The sequence below is a fragment of the Thamnophis sirtalis genome, unplaced genomic scaffold, assembly GCF_051295495.1.
Source record: "Thamnophis sirtalis isolate CommonGarterSnake01/CBP01778 unplaced genomic scaffold, rThaSir2_p1.2 scaffold_1, whole genome shotgun sequence".
In the NCBI taxonomy this organism is placed as follows: domain Eukaryota; kingdom Metazoa; phylum Chordata; class Lepidosauria; order Squamata; family Natricidae; genus Thamnophis; species Thamnophis sirtalis.
Window position 1 is genome coordinate 48843601 of NW_028261381.1, and position 18019 is coordinate 48861619.

The window sequence follows — 18019 nt, forward strand, 5'->3', positions numbered from 1 at the left end:
AAACCCTATTACTAAGCACTACTAAAATATTGAACACTGAATATTAACTGTTCCTAGCTCTAAAAATCCTTTAAAGGAATTAGAAAAAAATCATAAGATTTCTTCAAAATGGCAGTGCCTTTAGAGTTATTCTGGCATTGGAGCAGGGCTTCAGCTGTTAATGTCAAAAGAGAAATGAAGTAATATTAGTAAAATCTGGTTTCTCAACAGCTCAGCCATATATGATTTAGGCAGGGGTAGGAAACCGACAGCTTTTGACTGTCCCTGGACCATCTCACTGAAATTCAGCACTGTGGCTTTTTCTCTTGCCTTCTGGACCTATTAAGTGAAGCCTTACTTAACAGTGAAAGCCATTTCTGAACTAACTAAATACATGCTAATACCTATTGGAAGCACCTTGCCCCTATTGAGAATCTCCACAACTCCATTTCTTTTCTCTGTGAATTTTGTAAATTTTAAACTTAAAAAACCCAGTAACTTGTGGCTCCTGATTTAAAGGACTGAACATTACATAGAGCTCAGAAGTCTAGTGCAAGACAGTACTTGTTGCAGGTAGTTCTCAACGTATGACCACAATTGAGCCTAAAAATTTCCATAGCTAAGCAAGAAAGTTGTTAAGTGAATTTTGCCCATTTTAAGACCTTCCTTGCCACAGTTGTTAAGTGAATCACTGCAATTGTTAAACTGGTAACACAGTTATTAAGTCAATCTGGCTTCTCCAGTGACTTTGCTTGTCAGAAGCCCACAAAAGATGATTATATCACCCCGGGACAGGGCAATTGTCATAAATACAGGCCAGTAGCCAAGCATCTACATTTTTATCATGTGACCGTGGGGATGCTGCATCAATTGTAAGTGTGAAAAACAGTCACACTTTTTTTCAGTGCTGTTCTAACTTTGAATGGTCACTAAATGGAATGGTTGTATGTTGAGGACTACCAGTAGTGCAATAGTGGTGCTCATGTTCTGATTGCTGTAATCCTACCAAATAATCAGACTGCCATATCAGTTGAAGTTCCAAATCATTTTTAAAGACAATGCCACACTAGAATAGTTTGGTCTGGGTTATAGAAATGGAGGATAACTGAACCAAAAATTAAAAAGCACTCTAATCTTCTGGTACCCCTTGAGAGCTGTCGATTAACCTAGAATTCAAAAGAACTCTTAAACTGCATACTTATTTTGTAGGTCAATCTAAGCCAACACTGAGCAATTACAAAGTTCCATCATTATTCCTTCTCATGCAGCACAAACTTTACTTCACAGGAAAGTTGTGTGGTTTCCCAAGGCAAGTAAATGTAAAAGGACAGAGAAATCATCCGCATATGGATAACCATTTGGCTCAGAGCTTTATATTATTTCTTCTAGTAGCTTTATAGAGATATTTAAAAAGTTTTGGACACATCTGCCAATTCACTTATCTCCTCACGTGTTAAAAGTGTTATTTTCTAGTGCCTCTAATCATCCTACTAATTTTGTGTTTCTATGTATGTCTGGAAACTATATTTTAAGGCATTTGTAATCAATACTTGTTTACAAAGAATGAATAAGAAGTTTCTTATTAATTACCCAAGAGTCACAAGAAATTGAACCAATACATAAATAAAAATTTAGATATCTCCCCTTTCAGAAATTGTATCTATGTGGGAGGTAGCAATAGCATTTAGATTTATATCTTAGTGCTTTACAGCTCTCTAAGCAGTTTACAGAGTCAGCATATTGCCCTCAACAATCTGGGTACTCATTAGACTGTATTGTGTCTATAAAAATATAGTTCTTAGCTATAGAGCAGCAGAAAATGTTTCCTGGACAATCATTGCCTGAATATGAACTCAGGACATTGATAACAGACAACTTAACCTACCTTACTCATCCCCAATTTCACTCATATGTGCTTGCATTGGATCAGAGTCTATTTATTTATTTACTTATAAAATGTGTGTACAAATTTCCATTAAAAAAGAAAACAAAATGGAAGCACCTTACCACTGAATGTTAACTCAAAGCAAACTGTAAAAAAGATGCTGGTTAATTTGGTTTCCACAGTTAGTTTTCAGACATCACATTGAGTTTTTAATTGGAGTGCTTTGTTCACTCGAGATGGAGCCATGGGTGACCATGGCTGGTGATCTGGGAACACCCAGGAATACATTACTATCTTGCTACATCTATCTTGCTATGACACTACTTGGGGAAAATGGCAAGTGAAAGAAGCTCTCTAGCAGCTGTGTTTGTTCAAAATTATTGAAGCAAATTGTCTAAGGATTGCATATGAATGTATGTCATTTTAAACTTTTGAAAAAGACCTTAATGGCTAATTACAGCTCTCTTTTTTTTACACTCTATCAAGTGATATATAGTAAGGTAAAATCTGTTTTACTATTAGACATATGTGAATGTAACTGAACATTATGCTAAGGTTCTTTTAAAAAAAATAGTTTAATAAAGAATTAACAAAACTATTTTAAAAGAACAGAAAAGTTAAACAAAAGACCAACCTATTAAGGAGCAAAACAGTCAAATTAAAAACAATATAGACTTTGAAAATTAAAGAGAAATATGAAAGTCTAAACGTGTATCTCCAACATTTCTATTCAAAAGAGGATTTGTATTACAGTAGATGGAGGACATTGTGTGGATTGTACGCAATAAGTTTTCTAAGCATTTTCCTCCTCCCACTTTTTTCTCAGGACAGTTGTCTGCTAACAAGGAATGTTTGGAAGCGGTAGGCATCATGTTAAGAGATTGGTCCTTTGCCATAAAGCGTACATTGTAACAGGAACAAACCTCCATCTTCTAATTGCATGGATCAGAGCAGCTAAAGTACTTGGGAAAAAATAAGAAGAAGCAAAATATGTGTGGAAAAGAAAAAGTTTTGACTTGCATTTTCTTTTAGAATAGCTGTTACATAAGAAAGAATTCCAGCCAAATGCTAGAGCCATAAGAAAAAGCTGGCATTCCTTTCTGGAATGAAGTTTTGGGGTGTTTTGCAGAATGCATTCTTCTTCTTTCTTTGTTTTATTTACATAGCTCAGAGGGCAGCTGCAGATCTATTGGGAAACAATGGGGCATCTGAAGGTTTTTGTGTTCTTTTGTTTTGTAGGGGAAGGCCATCCCCGGAGGAGCGATTTGTTGTGACACCGACCTTTGCAACAGTTGGCATGGAGACCACTCAACTCACTGAAGAGAATACAGATTTTGCTTCCCGAGATCGTTACCATCATTCCTCTCTCATCACCCGAGAAGAGTTGGTCCATCAGTTCCAATGAGAGAGTTATGTGCCATTCACTTTACCAGCCAATTAAAGACTGACTACAGACTACCACCTGATTAAAAGGCTTGCCCTTTTCACAACTGATCTTAATGAATGCTGAAACTTCCAATTAAGGGTAGTCAGGGAGAAGGAGTGGCAGGCAAATTCAAAACCTGCTTTTAAAAAAAGAGGATTTGGGTTTTCATTCCAGGGCATCAGATATTTTTGTGCAATAACTATCAATCTAAAATAGAACATGGTTTTGTAGCACTTACCTGTATTTTTTAGAGAACAAATTCAATTCCACAGGCAGGTCCTTCTGAAATCTAGAATTACCCCAGGCTTCTCCAAAGTGGTTGGTATTGACCACCAAAGATCAATTACCCATTGGTTTTGTTGTTAATATTATTATTTGTAGTACTATTAATTAGTGTTTGTTAAATTATTTTCATATAATAAATGTTTGGGGGTTGATGAGCAATCTGAAATTTAATGAAGAGGTCAATGAATAGAAGAAGAATTTAGGGACCTCCTGAGTTACAGGATATAAAGAGAGAAAAGATGTTACAGACAATCAATGCAAGTATGGGTGGAACAGAGAAGTTTTTTAATACCTTCTCTGGGATTGGATCAAACTCTTCTGAATCTTGCAGTTGTCCTGAACAATACATTAAACTCATACTGACTCTTCCTTATTTTTATATTTCAAAAGTTAGGCACGAATAATTAACTGTGACATAGAACTTAAATTGCACTTTAGTTTTCAGACTTCCATGCCTTCTAGGTCTTGCCCAGGATGCCGTAGAGGTAGTCACAATCACAATTGAGCCCAATGGATGAGAAGCGAAAAGTGTTCTTCCTCAGGGGGAAAAAAAATCAGTCCAGTTGCCTTTTGAAAAAGCACCTTTGAGACAAGAATTTATGGGCTTGGTAAAGCGACTTGGAATCTGATGCCAGTAAGGTAACATTGCCAAATTGGATTTCTAAGTAATTGGAAACACTATGGAAACATGTTTTATCCTGTAGTAAGGGTCCTCAAGATTAATAAATTGTCATATTATACAAAGATTAAAAGCTACTTATTCATTTCCTTCCCTTACAATTTGAGAAACTGTGATAAAGTCAATAATTCTAATGTTAAGTATAATATATCTACGAGTTTTACATACAAGGTTTTCAAAAATTACTATTATCTATTTCCTCCTTTTTGTTTTGGTTGTCTTGATCTTTTTTCATTATTTTCCTCCTTTATTTTATTTGATGAATAATAAGTGTTGTTGTTAAACAAATAATAAATGGCACTTCTTATTTGATTGCACAGTGCGGCCTAAGAGAACTGTGCTTTAGTTTTATGTTCTATGAAAAAAGAGATGTACTGCTAATCCTTTTCAAATTTTTAACGTAAGTGAAATAAATCTGCTTTTATTTTATGCTGGAAAAATACAAAACCTTGCCAATTTAATTTTTTTTAAAGGCTGAAAATATTTCTACAATTTGTTCTACAGTTAAAGTTCAGTTTTTAATTTCTTAAATTTCATTTTCTGAATGTTACATTTTATTTACTGAATTAATTTCTTAAGTTTTTTTATTGAAAATTTTGAAAAAAAAACTTTTACAAATGTTTACTCTCCTCCCCCTACCCTCCCCACCCAACTCCCTCCAACCTCCCCCTCCCCGACTTCCCAGAACAGGGTATAAATCTTTAACAAAAATATTCTAAAATAAACTTTAAAAAAAGTTAGTATCATCTTTCATTTGAGCTTTAACTCCTCTTTGCTAGGCTAGCTCTAAACAGATTAGGTCATTCCTTGTTTCTTCAATCATAAGCTATCTGGAATTTCTTAGTCCCATATTTATTTTGAGTATAGTCAATCCATCTTCTCCACTCCAATTTATATCTCTCATTGGAATGGTCCTTGAGATATGCTGATATTTTAGCCATCTCATCTAGGTTTGTTACTTTTAATGTCCATTCTTGAATAGTAGGCAAATCTTCCTTCTTCCAATATTGCGCCACCAGCAGTCTTGCTGCAGTTATTAAATGCAAAATCAGGTTAGTCTCTATAACTGTACAATCAGTAATTATACCTAACAAGAATAACGGAGGGGTAAACTTTATCCTTTTTTAAAGAACATTTTGCATAATCCACCATATTTTTATCCAAAATGCTTTAACCTTTTTACAAGTCCACCATATATGATAGTATGTAGCATCAGCACAATCACATCTCCAGCATTTAGGTTGTAAATTCGGATACATATATATATCCCTGACACCAAAAGAGGATCAAGATCTTAGTCATCCAAAAAATTGCAGACCTATATCATTACTTAATATAGATTATAATTTTTTTACTAAAATAGTAGCGAATGAGAAGTAATGTAAGACAAATTGTTAATATATTGGAATATTTGGGAAAGAATAACTAAATCCCTGCTGCGCTTATATTTCTAGATGCCGAGAAAGCCTTTGATCGAGTGAATTGGCAATTTTTATTGAAAATAATGCAAAAAATGCAAATAGGAGAGCATTTTTTACAATCAATTAAAGCAATATATCAGGAACAAACAGCTCAAATCATAGTCAATGGAAGCTTAACAGATCCATTTAAAATCGAGAAAGGTACAAGGCAGGGTTGTCCCCTATCCCCATTACTGTTTATCATAACTTTGGAATCATTGTTGAACAAAATACGGGGATCAGATGATTTACAGGGAATCAAGATTAGGCATCAAGAATATAGAGTACGTGCTTTCGCGGATGATTTGGTTATAACATTAACCCAACCACAGGAATCTAGTAAGGTTTTAATGAATATGATTAATCAATATAGCCAAGTGTCTGGATTTAAAATAAATTTAGGGAAAACAAAGATGCTAGTTAAAAATTTAAACACTAAACAAAAGGAAGAATTAGAAGGAATGACAGGATGTGAAATAGTTAAAAAGGTTAAATATTTAGGAGTCTATATTTCAACCTCAAATGGGAAACTATATAAGTATAATTATGACCCATTATGGTGCAGCATACAGACAGAGATGAAAAATTGGGAAAAATTACAATTATCTTTGTTGGGAAGAATAACAGCAGTGAAAATGAATGTTCTGCCTAAATTTTTATTTCCTTTTCAAATGATACCAATACTTTAAAAAGATGCAAATTTGCTAGAATGGCAGGAGGGCGTTAATAAATGTGTATGGGCAGGGAAGAAGCCGAGAATAAAACTAAAAATAATGCAAGATGTGTGTGAGAGAGGAGGTTTGAAATTACCAAATTTAAAACTATATTATGAAGCAGTAGTTTTATCAGTAATTAGTGACTGGATTAATTTAACAGATGATAGAATACTTAATATCGAAGGGCATGATTTGGTATATGGTTGGCATGCTTACTTGCTATATGACAAAAAGGTAGATAAGAACTTTAAAAGTCATATTTTAAGGAATGCTCTACTGCGGGTCTGGAAAAAATATCAATACAAACTAAATGATAAGATACCTATGTGGGCAATTCCTAGACACGCAATAGAAAACATAAATATAGTACAAAAACAGGATGTAATTACATACAGACAGCTTCTTACCTTAGAAAGAGATGTATTACAATTAAAACCCTTAAATGTACTAAAAGAGGAAAAGGCAATTCAAACATGATTTCAGTATGGGCAGTTACAGGCCAGATGGAAAAAAGATTTAAAAAATCGGTTTTATGCAAGACAAGGATAATTTACTTAAACAAATTAGAGATCAAAGTCCAATGCATATAAAGAGACTATATAATGCATTAATAGAAATGGATTTGGAAACAGAATTAGTTAAAGACTGTATGATAAAGTGGGCACAAAATTTTGAAGAACCAATAATGTTGGATACATGGGAAAAGATTTGGGTAAGAAATGTAAAATTTACACAAAATTTGAGAGAAAACTTATAAGATGTTTTATAGATGGCATTTAGATCCTAAAAAACTGGCCTTATGTATCCAAATTTCTTGTTTTTTAAAAAATAATTGTGTTAAATAAATTAATCATTGGGTAAATCCATTATATGTGAGTATTTCAGATTAGAATGTGGCTACCGCACACATTCTACTGCCGCATACATGGGCTACTGATTGTAATGGGGCTTACTATGCCAATGAAAAATCAGGAAAAAAATAGCTTATAACGTTCCTGTTTTGTTGTTTACATACTAATGCTTAAAGTGTGCAAAACAAATAAGCTAAACTACTTCTCAACAATAAAAATCAGTGTGGAATGGAAGTGGAATCAATTACTTTCAGAAGTATATTCCATTTCTCTAGATGTGATCAAGCAGAGGCTTGATAACCCATTGTGAGGAATGCCTAATTTAGATTTGTACAGCAAACAGAGGGTTGAGTGGTGATGGTCTAAATAGTTCCTTTGAACTACTTGGTTTGATGATCTGTTATTCCATATTTGGATAAATGTGTAATTGTATAATTAAAAGCATTTGAAGCTTGTTAATCACCAAAACTAGGTTATGCATGTTTCTGTGACCGAGAAAGAAGAAATATGTGATTTTTATTTTGAAATAAAATGTTTATGACAGAAGGAAGGCATGCCATACCTAAATTTTATGTCAGAATTACCCAGCTAATTCAAGTGTGATGACTACATGCTTTAGAATATTAGATTTAAGGCATTCAGGGTATCCTACTTGTGCAAAGAACTGAAAGAAATGAGAGCATCAAATATAGGACAAGATATAAAAAGGAAAGAAAAAAATGCAGAAAAGTCAAAGCACTTTTTCATTGCTGGCTCCTTCATTTCCTTTCATTGAAAATATGATTGCTTGTGTCAGATTCTACCTGTGAAAAATAAACTTAAGAACAGTTGATTTTATTCCATAACTGGGATCTTGGATTTGACAGCTACATGGTCCATAATACATAGCCAACATCATGATATGATGACCCTGGGAGACAATTGATTATCCAGTCTCGAAAGCTATCTTATATCTCAGTACAGGTACTCCTCGATTTACAACGGTTCATTTAGTGATCATTTGAAGTTACAAAAGCTCTGAAAAAAGTGACAATCGTTTTTCATACTTATGACCATTGCAGCATCTCCATGATCACGTGATTTACATTTAGATGATTGGCAACTGGAGTGTCTTGGATCTTTTGCAACGTTCTGACAAGCAGTCATTTGGGAAGCCAGATTCATGTAACAACTGTGTTACTCATTTTAATAATTGCAGCGATTCAGTTAACAAATGTGGCAAGAAAAGTTGTAAAATGTGGCAAAACTCACTTAACAAATTTCTCACTTAGCAACATAAATTCTGGGCTCAATTGAGGACTACCTGTATATATCTCACTGTATAAGTCCATCATAAGGATAAAATTAAGGGAAATAAAATTCTGGAGGTAAAAGGAGAGGGATGGAAATGGTGTAAGCCAACAGTAGCACAACTGAACACAATTGTTACTGTTAGTGTGGAATTGTATTAAATTCATGCAGAAATTACAACTGCATAAGGAATCACAGATAATTCTTATACTGTTGGTGGTTTACATTTTATACAGATGTAATGAATGAATAAATAAACCTCTTTAAAGCTGGAAAATAAGGATATGCATGGTAATTTCTGTAGCAGTAAGGAGAATAATAGTGGAAAAAAACTAAAAAAAATATTCCAGCCTCCTAACTATCCACAAAGAACATTTTCAGTAGTAAACATTAGTGTAATATTTTGAGGATAATGCAGTGGTACTTTATCTTCTCCCAAAAACTGCAAATAGCAATCATTTATGCCTGTGGGCTTTTTTTTCTTTGCAAGTGATTATCTTTAATGTTATATCAGATTGCTGTTGCAATGAGTTTAAATTCATGATTCAGCAGCACATTAATGCTTCTAAGTAGGAATTCACATTGCAAGGATGGAAGATGGATGTGATAAGTGGGAAGCAAATGGAAGGTGAAGGTTTTGACTATCTTCTGCAACATAATTTTAATTTTGAGAAAAAATTATATTAATGCAGATTGCTTTATCTTAATGTGGCATCAATCAGTTCTGATCTAGAGGCATCATTATACAATCTTACGTAATAGTCCTAGTGCTGAATCATTGGTAATTTCCATTTACGAATCTTGCAAGATATGAGTGTTTTTCATCGCATGAGATTCCAGATTTATTCTCATCCTACTTTTGTTACGTTGAATATCATTTTAGGGATCATGGATTCATGAATGCTTGTAGGTATTATTTTGCTGACCACTTAGGAGAAACTTCAAGGTACTCATAAAATTAAAAATGAAGCCATTGTTCTCTGGCTTTCTTGACAATCCTCCCACTTCTACCTTCAAACCAAGCTGATATCCAGGTTTCTAATGATTTACTTTTTATTAAAGGTGGAAAAATAAAATATTACACAGCTACAATATCTACATATTAGTAGAAAATAGCAGTGACCTGCAATAGTGACTACTACTGTAATTATATTATCATTAGACGATCATATTCTAAACTGTATGGACTCATAGGGGTAATATTGTAATTTCAATTAATAAATGCTTTCTATCTTTGTTGCTAATTTTTATTTTGGTTCCATGACATTTGAAAAAATAGGAACTGCATTCCACTTAATGCTAACATTTTTTCCATAGTTAATTGGCTTGTTTAATTCACAGGTTCATTTTCCAAATCATTGATTTTCATTAATTTTCACTACTGATTGATCATTGTTTTTTTGCTAAAATGGTTATCTTGCAGTTTACTTTTTAAAAATTATTTTCTGCATTAATTTATTCATAATTAATACATCCACTCCCTTACTCCTTTCTTCCCTTGCACCTGGCATGAATACCACACACTCCCTTCCCCTCTGTTTTCTCTGCTTAAATCTTTAAGTCACAGTTTTGTGAATATTAGGCAGTAAATAGAACAATGTTGAAGTATAGTTTAGAAAAAAGCAGACAATAAATAACTGTTCAGAGAAATAAATATGATTTATTATTCCTGGATTAAGGGGTGTAGATTTGATGAAGATCAGACCAATATTTTAAAACTTTTCCAAAAACTCTCTAACTCGCTTTTATGCAAGTGCTGCAGTTTGTAAATGCATTGATTTTTTGTTGTTGTTGTTTCTGGGATTTTGAATATAATAGTAGATAGTCATCACATCTCTGAAAAAATGTGTTTGTTCAGCTAGAAATACTTTTGAGGTTTTTGTTACAGGATAGTCAGTTACCTCAATAAAAACCATCAAAATGCCTTTTTTATGATTTTCATATCACTTCGTAGTACTTTCACCATTGCTTGAAAATAAATTGCATGAAACATACTTTTGAATTACAGAGAAAGGAAATGGAAAAAAAAATGCATTGATATGCTTGAAAATATCCAAAGAGATGTGTGTAGGTAGGGAAGTGTGTGTCTGGAAGTCCACATCAGGACATCCACATTTCTGACAGCTCCACTCCACATTTGGAGCCAAATTCTCTGCTCTGATTTAAGAATCCCCACAGCCCACAAGTCACAATTTGGCTGCCTCGGTCTATGTATAGGAGATAAGGGAAAAAACAAAAATCCATTGGTGGGCATTAGCTCATCGGAATGAAGCAAAGTACCACCAGGTTTCTAGTCCTCAAGGATTCTTCTTCAGCTGAGATCCGCGATGTGGGAATGAGTGCATACATACGCGCGCATACACACACACACGCATACAGACAGTTTTCTGGCTTTCTGAGTCGGCCAGCAAACTTCACGCTTGACTTCTTCCCTCCCGGCCTTTCAAACAGGCGCGTCAGGGTCTCCCTCGTGCTTCGTGTCTACATTCGCGCCTTTGGGGTTTCTCATACGCGTCTCTCCTACCCCCACTTTCTGTACCCGACGGCCCGTTCCCAGCCCCTCCCCAGATAGGACCGGGTCCCAACTGGGGGATGCCCCGAGGAGTAGCCTGCGGGGGCGGAGGGGAGCGGGATGGCCGCTTGAGGGGAAAGAGAGCAGCCTCGGCAGGGTGTGATGTCAGCGGCCGCGAGGAGGAGCCTGCCCTTGCGGGCGCTTTTACTTTCAGGCTCCGCGCCTCCGCGAGCGGCCACTGCCGGAGCTGCGTCCGCCCCGCTCGACCATGCCGTCCCGGGGGCCGGCCGCCAACGCCGCCGCCTCGCCGCTGACCCGGGGAACTTTGGGCGCGTCCGCGGCTCTGCTCCTCTGAAGCGCCCGCTCCCTTCCCTCCTGCCGGGCATGGCGCTGCCTGCAACTGCTTCATGATGATGGTGGTGGTGATGATGTTTGGAGTGGTTGTTATGATTACTGCTCTGCACCAACGCCGGGCATGTGAAATCCCAAGCATCATGCCAGCAACGCGCCTGTTTCTGCTCCGTCCCTTCAACCTCCTGCTGCTGCTGCTGGGGCCGCATCTCTTTGTGGGATCTTTCTCCCTGGGCTCTGCCTCCTCTCCTTCGCCCGCCGAGCGTCCCTCCGTCGCTACGGCGGGGTCTCGGGCAGCGGCGACCATTCAGGGGGCGTCCGCTTTTCTTGCGGCTTCCTCCTCGCTACTTCCGAAGGAGAAAGGAAGCCCGCAGCCTTTCGCCGCATCTGTCAGCGTTTGGGATCGGACGGCAGATCGAGACGGCGGCAGCGACAGCCCGGGTGAGTGAAAGGGTAGGAAGGGGGAAAGGGCGGGGAGGAGGGAAACTCTTGTGTTTGTGTCGGTGCTTGCGTGTGTGTCCGTGTATGCGTGGAGTGCACAGACAACAGCAGCTGCTGGAGAATGCTCTGCTTCATCCTTCCATCCATCCGTCCACCGGTGCAGCATATTTTATCCCATTTTGGACTGGGAATTCCTTGCAGGTTGTCAAAAGGAACGGCTATAGAGCTCTCCTTTTCTCCGTCAGTTTCCCCACAATAGAAAGTCCCTCTCTCTCTCTCTCCTTTCTCTCTCCCTTTCCCTCCCTTTTCCAGTTTCCCCACAATAGAAAGTCTCTCTCCCTCCCCTCCTTCTCTCCCTCCCTCTCCCTCCTTCCGCCCCCCAACCTGTAAATCTGCCCAGTAAGGCTTGTGCTTAGAAGAAAGCTGATAATATTAAGCACATCTCTACTGATTGTATATATACACACAAATACAAACACACACACACACACCAAATATGTATATATAGTTTATCACACACATCATTTGAAATATTAATTCCCCCTCTCCCTCTTCAGTAGGTTTTAGGAAAGAAGACAATGTAAAGGGGATTTTCCCCTTAGAGATTATTGGGAATATGTCATTTTCTTAGCATCAATTGTCTACTGCAAAGTATTAAGAGAGGAACATAGGGGAGATAGGATGAGGGAGGGCGACTAACTCCAGATTAGTGCCATTATGCACTTGGCAAAATGATTTGAGGGGATTTGTTTACAGGACCTGAAGAGTCAGTCCACCAGCAGATTCCCAGTAGAAACTGATTTTAGTTTGGTTAATAAGTTTTGGTTAATTAGGATCAAGTGCCCAAACAAGCTGACTTCTTCATGTCACTATTACATCAAACAAATCATTTTGTTTCCAGTAAAATAATCACTTTCCATATGGCTTACAAAGGCAAAGTGGTGTTTGTTGAATTTCTAGATGTGTTCTTGATAGATGATTAAATAATATTCAGTGTATGAACATTCTTGGGGAGAATATGTCCAACTCTATTGCTAATGTGAAATCTGAAGAACTAAATCTACTCATACAGCAACTTGCTCAAGTTTATTTGTACCCTTCACTTTACCAGTCCTTGGTAAAACTTTGCTTCTGAGTAAATCTACCTAACATTTTGTAGGAATCATTTTTTCTATCACTGAATTAGACTACATTTCTCTCTCTTCTTCTCCTTCTCCCCCCTCTCCCTCTCCCCTTCTCCCTCCCCCCTCTCATTAATACCTCTGCAATTAAGTGAATGGAAATTGATGCTGGCAATGGAATGAAAACAATTTTGCTACATATTTTGCTTGCCAAAATGGCAATTTATAAACTGTTGGAACAGCTTTATTCATTATTGTTCCAATCTTTATATCTTTACAATAACCAAAGTATTTTCAACAAAATTGTTTTTTTAAGCATTTGTGATATACAAATATACCAAAATATGGCAAGCAAATAGACATTTCATTTCCAGATTCTTGCTCTGTGCTTAGATACAGCCAAACTAGAGGATGGATCATGAAAAACAAAAACTAAGGTCAATGCCCATTTTGGCAGAGCAAGCTGACATCTACCCATCATGGAATACTTGGATTTGTAGTTTGAACCTCTGGGCTTCCACTACAGTCCTATATTGGCCAAACTCAGATAATATTCTTTTGAATTACAATAGATGAGGCATATCTGGTAGGCATCAATATATTTGACTGGAGGAGTCAAATCCAATCGATTAAGTGAGACTTATTTCTGACTAATTCTTTGGGTTCCAAGCTAAAATCAGCAGACAAGTGTGGACTAGATGAAGGCTATGAAATCAATTTGCTTTTATTTTCTTTAATTTGCCAAGATTATGGCTCTGAAAGAATGATTTTTCTGTATGTAGTAAATGATCTCTAACTCAGAACCAAAAATTACCTAAATGTAGAAAGAGCAGAAGGGTAGAGTATGATTTTGCTAGAAAAGGATACTGTATGTCTCTGTGGTGCAGGATGGGACCCGTGGATAGAATCAGGACACTTAATTTGAATTTTGCTCGCATTTGCATTCCATCGATTTGAATAGCAGTGACTTAAAAGAAAATTTATAAGTTTGCAGCACAAGCTTTCTCCACTCACAGCCTCTTCTACTCACTTTTAGGTATCAGAATGTAGAAAGTGGCAACAAACTCTATAGGAGGACTAGAGGTCTTCTGAGTGGAACAATATTAAATTGGAACTAGTGCAGGACCACTTATGAAAAGTTGGTCCTTAGGTTTCCATTAAATTAATGAAAAAGACCATCCAGGTAATGTTCTTACTTTGAAAAAGTTATATTAGAAAAGCAGCAGCCAACAGAAAGAGAAAGGAAAAAAAACTGATTACCAAATGTAAGTTTTAAAGGTAGTGTTCAACCTTCACCACTTAAAATAATATTGGTCAATATTTCCATTATGTCAAAAACAATTTATAAACAGAGAGCAAAAAGACAGGATCAGTCAGAGACTCTTAAAATGGGGATGGCACCATCTTTCCATCACAACAGGATGATCTTTTGTTACCCCTGGACCATGCTTAATAAATCCACCTTCTTCACACAGTAATTCATTACATTTTTAATGTACAGTATTGTTCAATATATTTAACTCCATTTCTCTAAATTTTATTAAGAAGTATATGGATATCATAACAGAATGGGACAACGATGGGACAAACCTTTCCAGTGTAATTCATCTGATCTTGGAGACTTAAGTTCATTTAAAATATTTCCTTGTCTCTTCTAAGATGCAGTTCCCTCTTTTCCAGTGATATTATAATAAGCAGCTAGTGCTCCGTTATAGAGTTAACTTCTTAAGATAAGAAGATCTCTTCTCATTATAATCTACTATCAACTCACCATCAGCCATCATTCATTAATTTTACCTCACCATGGGCCTGCATCCTTTTGTTATTTTTGTTTTATTTTCAAGCCATAGCATTAGCCTTTCTGTCCCAGTTCCCACAATTTCTGAGCATAACTTTGTATTTTTCTTTGATTTTGTTTCCTCCATTTTATTTCCTATACCTGTTTGGCTCCCCCCCCCCCCCGCTTCAGCTTGTTAGAAAGCCCTTTATGTGTCCATGTTTTCCTTTTAAACTTCATCATTCCTTATTGTAAGATTTGCTTGCAATTATGCCGTCAATATCTCAAAGGATTCCTGAATCCTCATGGATAATTTCCTCCTTAAGCATTTGAAACTACTGAGTCCAATCTACTTTCCCTTAGAATTCATCAAAATCTTCTGAAGTCCGGTATGCAGATCTTTTCAGTTCTTCCTTCAGTGGATATCACAAAATCAAGAACAACATGAATACTATACAACAAGGTTTCAGTCACCTTCACTTCTTCAATTAATTCCATCCTATTGCTTAGGACTGGGGCCAGGAGAGCATATTCTTTGTTTTTCTTCTGCCTGCTGACACATGGAGTTATCAACAAGAGAATAGAAAAGAAAACTATTCTGCCAATAGAATGAATGATCTCACGAAATGAATTTCTCTCATTATTACTGTTGTATTTAACACAGAAAGTTTTATTTGCATCTTCTGCCTGCCAAGTGTCAGCAATAAACTCCCATGGTATCACTTACCCAGATTCTTTCAACAGGATTTCCATGCCTGATTCCCGAATTCCTGATTATTTTTTATACACTATAAATCTCATCCTTTCTGTTGAGTCTGTTTCTTCTGAATAAGGTGTAACCTTCCAGTGCTATGTATCATCCCTCTATTGGGATGATTATATCATGTAAGTTTTTAATGTAAACAAGTGTCAAAACTAGAAAGCTATTGTAACCTTTTTCTTTCTAATTTGTCTTATGGCATTTAATGCTGGAAATACAATTTTGACTAAAATGCGAATTTAAACACTTGAATTCCATAAAGAAATAATAGTAAAACTACAATTAAGCTGAAAATCAGAAGAATTAAATTCCCCATCACCATATGAAAAATGTAGCTTAGATATATAAATTCTGGGACTTAGATCATTCTATAAAAACCTTCTTAATAATTTATCAATATGTTTAAAACACCTTAAAATATTCATATAGGAATCCATATCAGTACTAATATTTCACCAATACTAATATTCATATTTTATTCATTTTTCTTCATATAAGAAAATCAGTATTTTTCTTCATTTTTTATATCAGTATGACAAGTAATTTGAAATACTAACATCCACAAATGAAGATATACTTAAATGCATTCAAACATTTGAAAATGTCCCTCAGCATATAGCCCACAGAAAGTATATGAAAATATTATTAATTGAATAACCTGGGAATCTACTAAAGTATTATACTATATCATTAAATGGTAATTTACTGATCTAAACATCCATAATGATCAAGAAGTCATAATTCATTTGTCAGCACATAAAAATAATTTGTTTTTAACATTATTTCTTAAGCACATTTAGTAGATATGTTCCATTGAACATTAAAGGAATTATTCTTTTGTGCCCTAACATATCACAAATTGCATACATCAAGTACACAACCAGCTCTTAACTATGTCTAAGATTCACAGAACATTTCTGTATGACGATCAGGATGGAACTGGATGTTGGCTGCAACTGTTTTAGGAATATTTGTAGCTTATTGGAATACTTGACTGTGAGTCAATCAATGTCAGTCATTTGGTAGGTGACCATTATTAATACTTTTCATATTAAATGACTGAATTGACCAAAAACTTACAATGCCTGATAAAACAAGTCATGATTGAATGAAGAATCAAACAGGATGCAGTGGCTCAGTGGCTCAGAGCTTGTTGATCAGAAGGTCAGCAGTTTGAATCCCTAGTGCCTTATAACGGAGTGAGCTCCTGTTACTTGTCCTAGCTTCTGCCAACCTAGCAGTTTGAAAGCACGTAAAAAATGCAAGTAGAAAAATAGGAACCATCTTTGGTGGAAGGTAACAGTGTACCGTGCGCCTTCAGCGTTTAGTCATGCCGGCCACATTACCATGGAGACTTATTTGGACAGTGCTGGCTTTTCGGCTTTGAAATGGAAATGAGCACTGCCCCCTAGAGTTGGGAACGACTAGCACATATGTGCGAGTGGAACCTTTACCTTTAAATGGCTTTCCCCACACACTGTTTCTATTTATAAGTATGGTTCATTCACTTTAATCAACATGTGTTAGTCTCCATGTATAAAGGATGGAAAAGATGTTTAAGAGAAATTGTAATCAAGTGTGACTTACTGAATATGCATCCCAGTTCAAGGTTGAAAGAAAGTAGGTCCCAACATTAAGACATGATGGTGGACCAAATGCTCTTACCCTCTACGTGCCACGTGTTTCAAGATTAAATATAATGAATTAAATAAAAAAGAACAAAACATGGTTATATTACTAGCAACTGTTCTATTGACCAGCAAGGATTCTGTAGATCCAGTTTAGTCTCAGACTTTAGCAGACTCTTTCAGCTTCTGTACTTTGAGATTCAGAAATGAATGAATGAGTTTAATGTATATGTTAGCATTATCTTCTGTTGCTCTTTCAATAAGGAAAAATAGACTACCTGTAATATTCTTCAAGACATATTTAAGCCACGGTTTTAGTTTCATGAGTAGGAAAATCTTTATGCAATATTATATAATATCCGTCAGGAGATGAGCTTTTTGTGCAAAAACTCTGCAGGAAAAGATTTATCTTCTTCCTCCAACAGGAAAAGTCACTCTGCACATGGACTTGGTAAATCAATCCGAGGTTTAGGGTGTTGTGAACCTGTAATCCTCAAATTACATTCACAATTCAGTCCAAAATTTCTGTTGTTAAGAGAGAGATTTGTTAAGTGAATTTTGCCCCACTATACAGTTTCATGCCATAGTTGTTAAGTGAATCACTTCAGTTGTTAAGTTAGTAACTACATGGTTGTTAAATGAATCTGGCTTCCTCATTGACTTTGCTGGTCAGAAGGTCACAAGAAGTGATCATATGACCTGGGACACTGCAATTGTCATAAATACAGGGAAGTTGTCAAGCGTCCAAATTTTGATTCTGGGGATGCTGCAGCAGTCATTATAAGTCACTTTTCCCCCCAAAACCGTTGTAACTTTGAATGGTCACTAAACAACTGTTGTAAGTGGAGGACTACCTGT

General features: G+C 36.2%; 2 protein-coding genes across 2 annotated transcripts in view; both read left to right on the forward strand.

Annotated features, from left to right (window-relative positions):
* Positions 1-4947, forward strand: part of SLC12A8 (solute carrier family 12 member 8) — a 67533-nt gene extending 62586 nt beyond the window's left edge. Inside the window, exon 14 of the mRNA XM_014073421.2 lies at positions 3104-4947. Coding sequence (XP_013928896.1) covers positions 3104-3269 — 166 coding nt within the window. The 3' untranslated portion in view covers positions 3270-4947. The remainder of the gene's footprint in view (positions 1-3103) is intronic.
* A 6348-nt stretch (positions 4948-11295) lies between these two features.
* The window catches only part of HEG1 (heart development protein with EGF like domains 1), an 80019-nt gene continuing 73295 nt past the window's right edge, over positions 11296-18019 (forward strand). Inside the window, exon 1 of the mRNA XM_014059132.2 lies at positions 11296-11875. Within this exon, the coding sequence (XP_013914607.2) occupies positions 11491-11875 (385 nt within the window). The 5' untranslated portion in view covers positions 11296-11490. The remainder of the gene's footprint in view (positions 11876-18019) is intronic.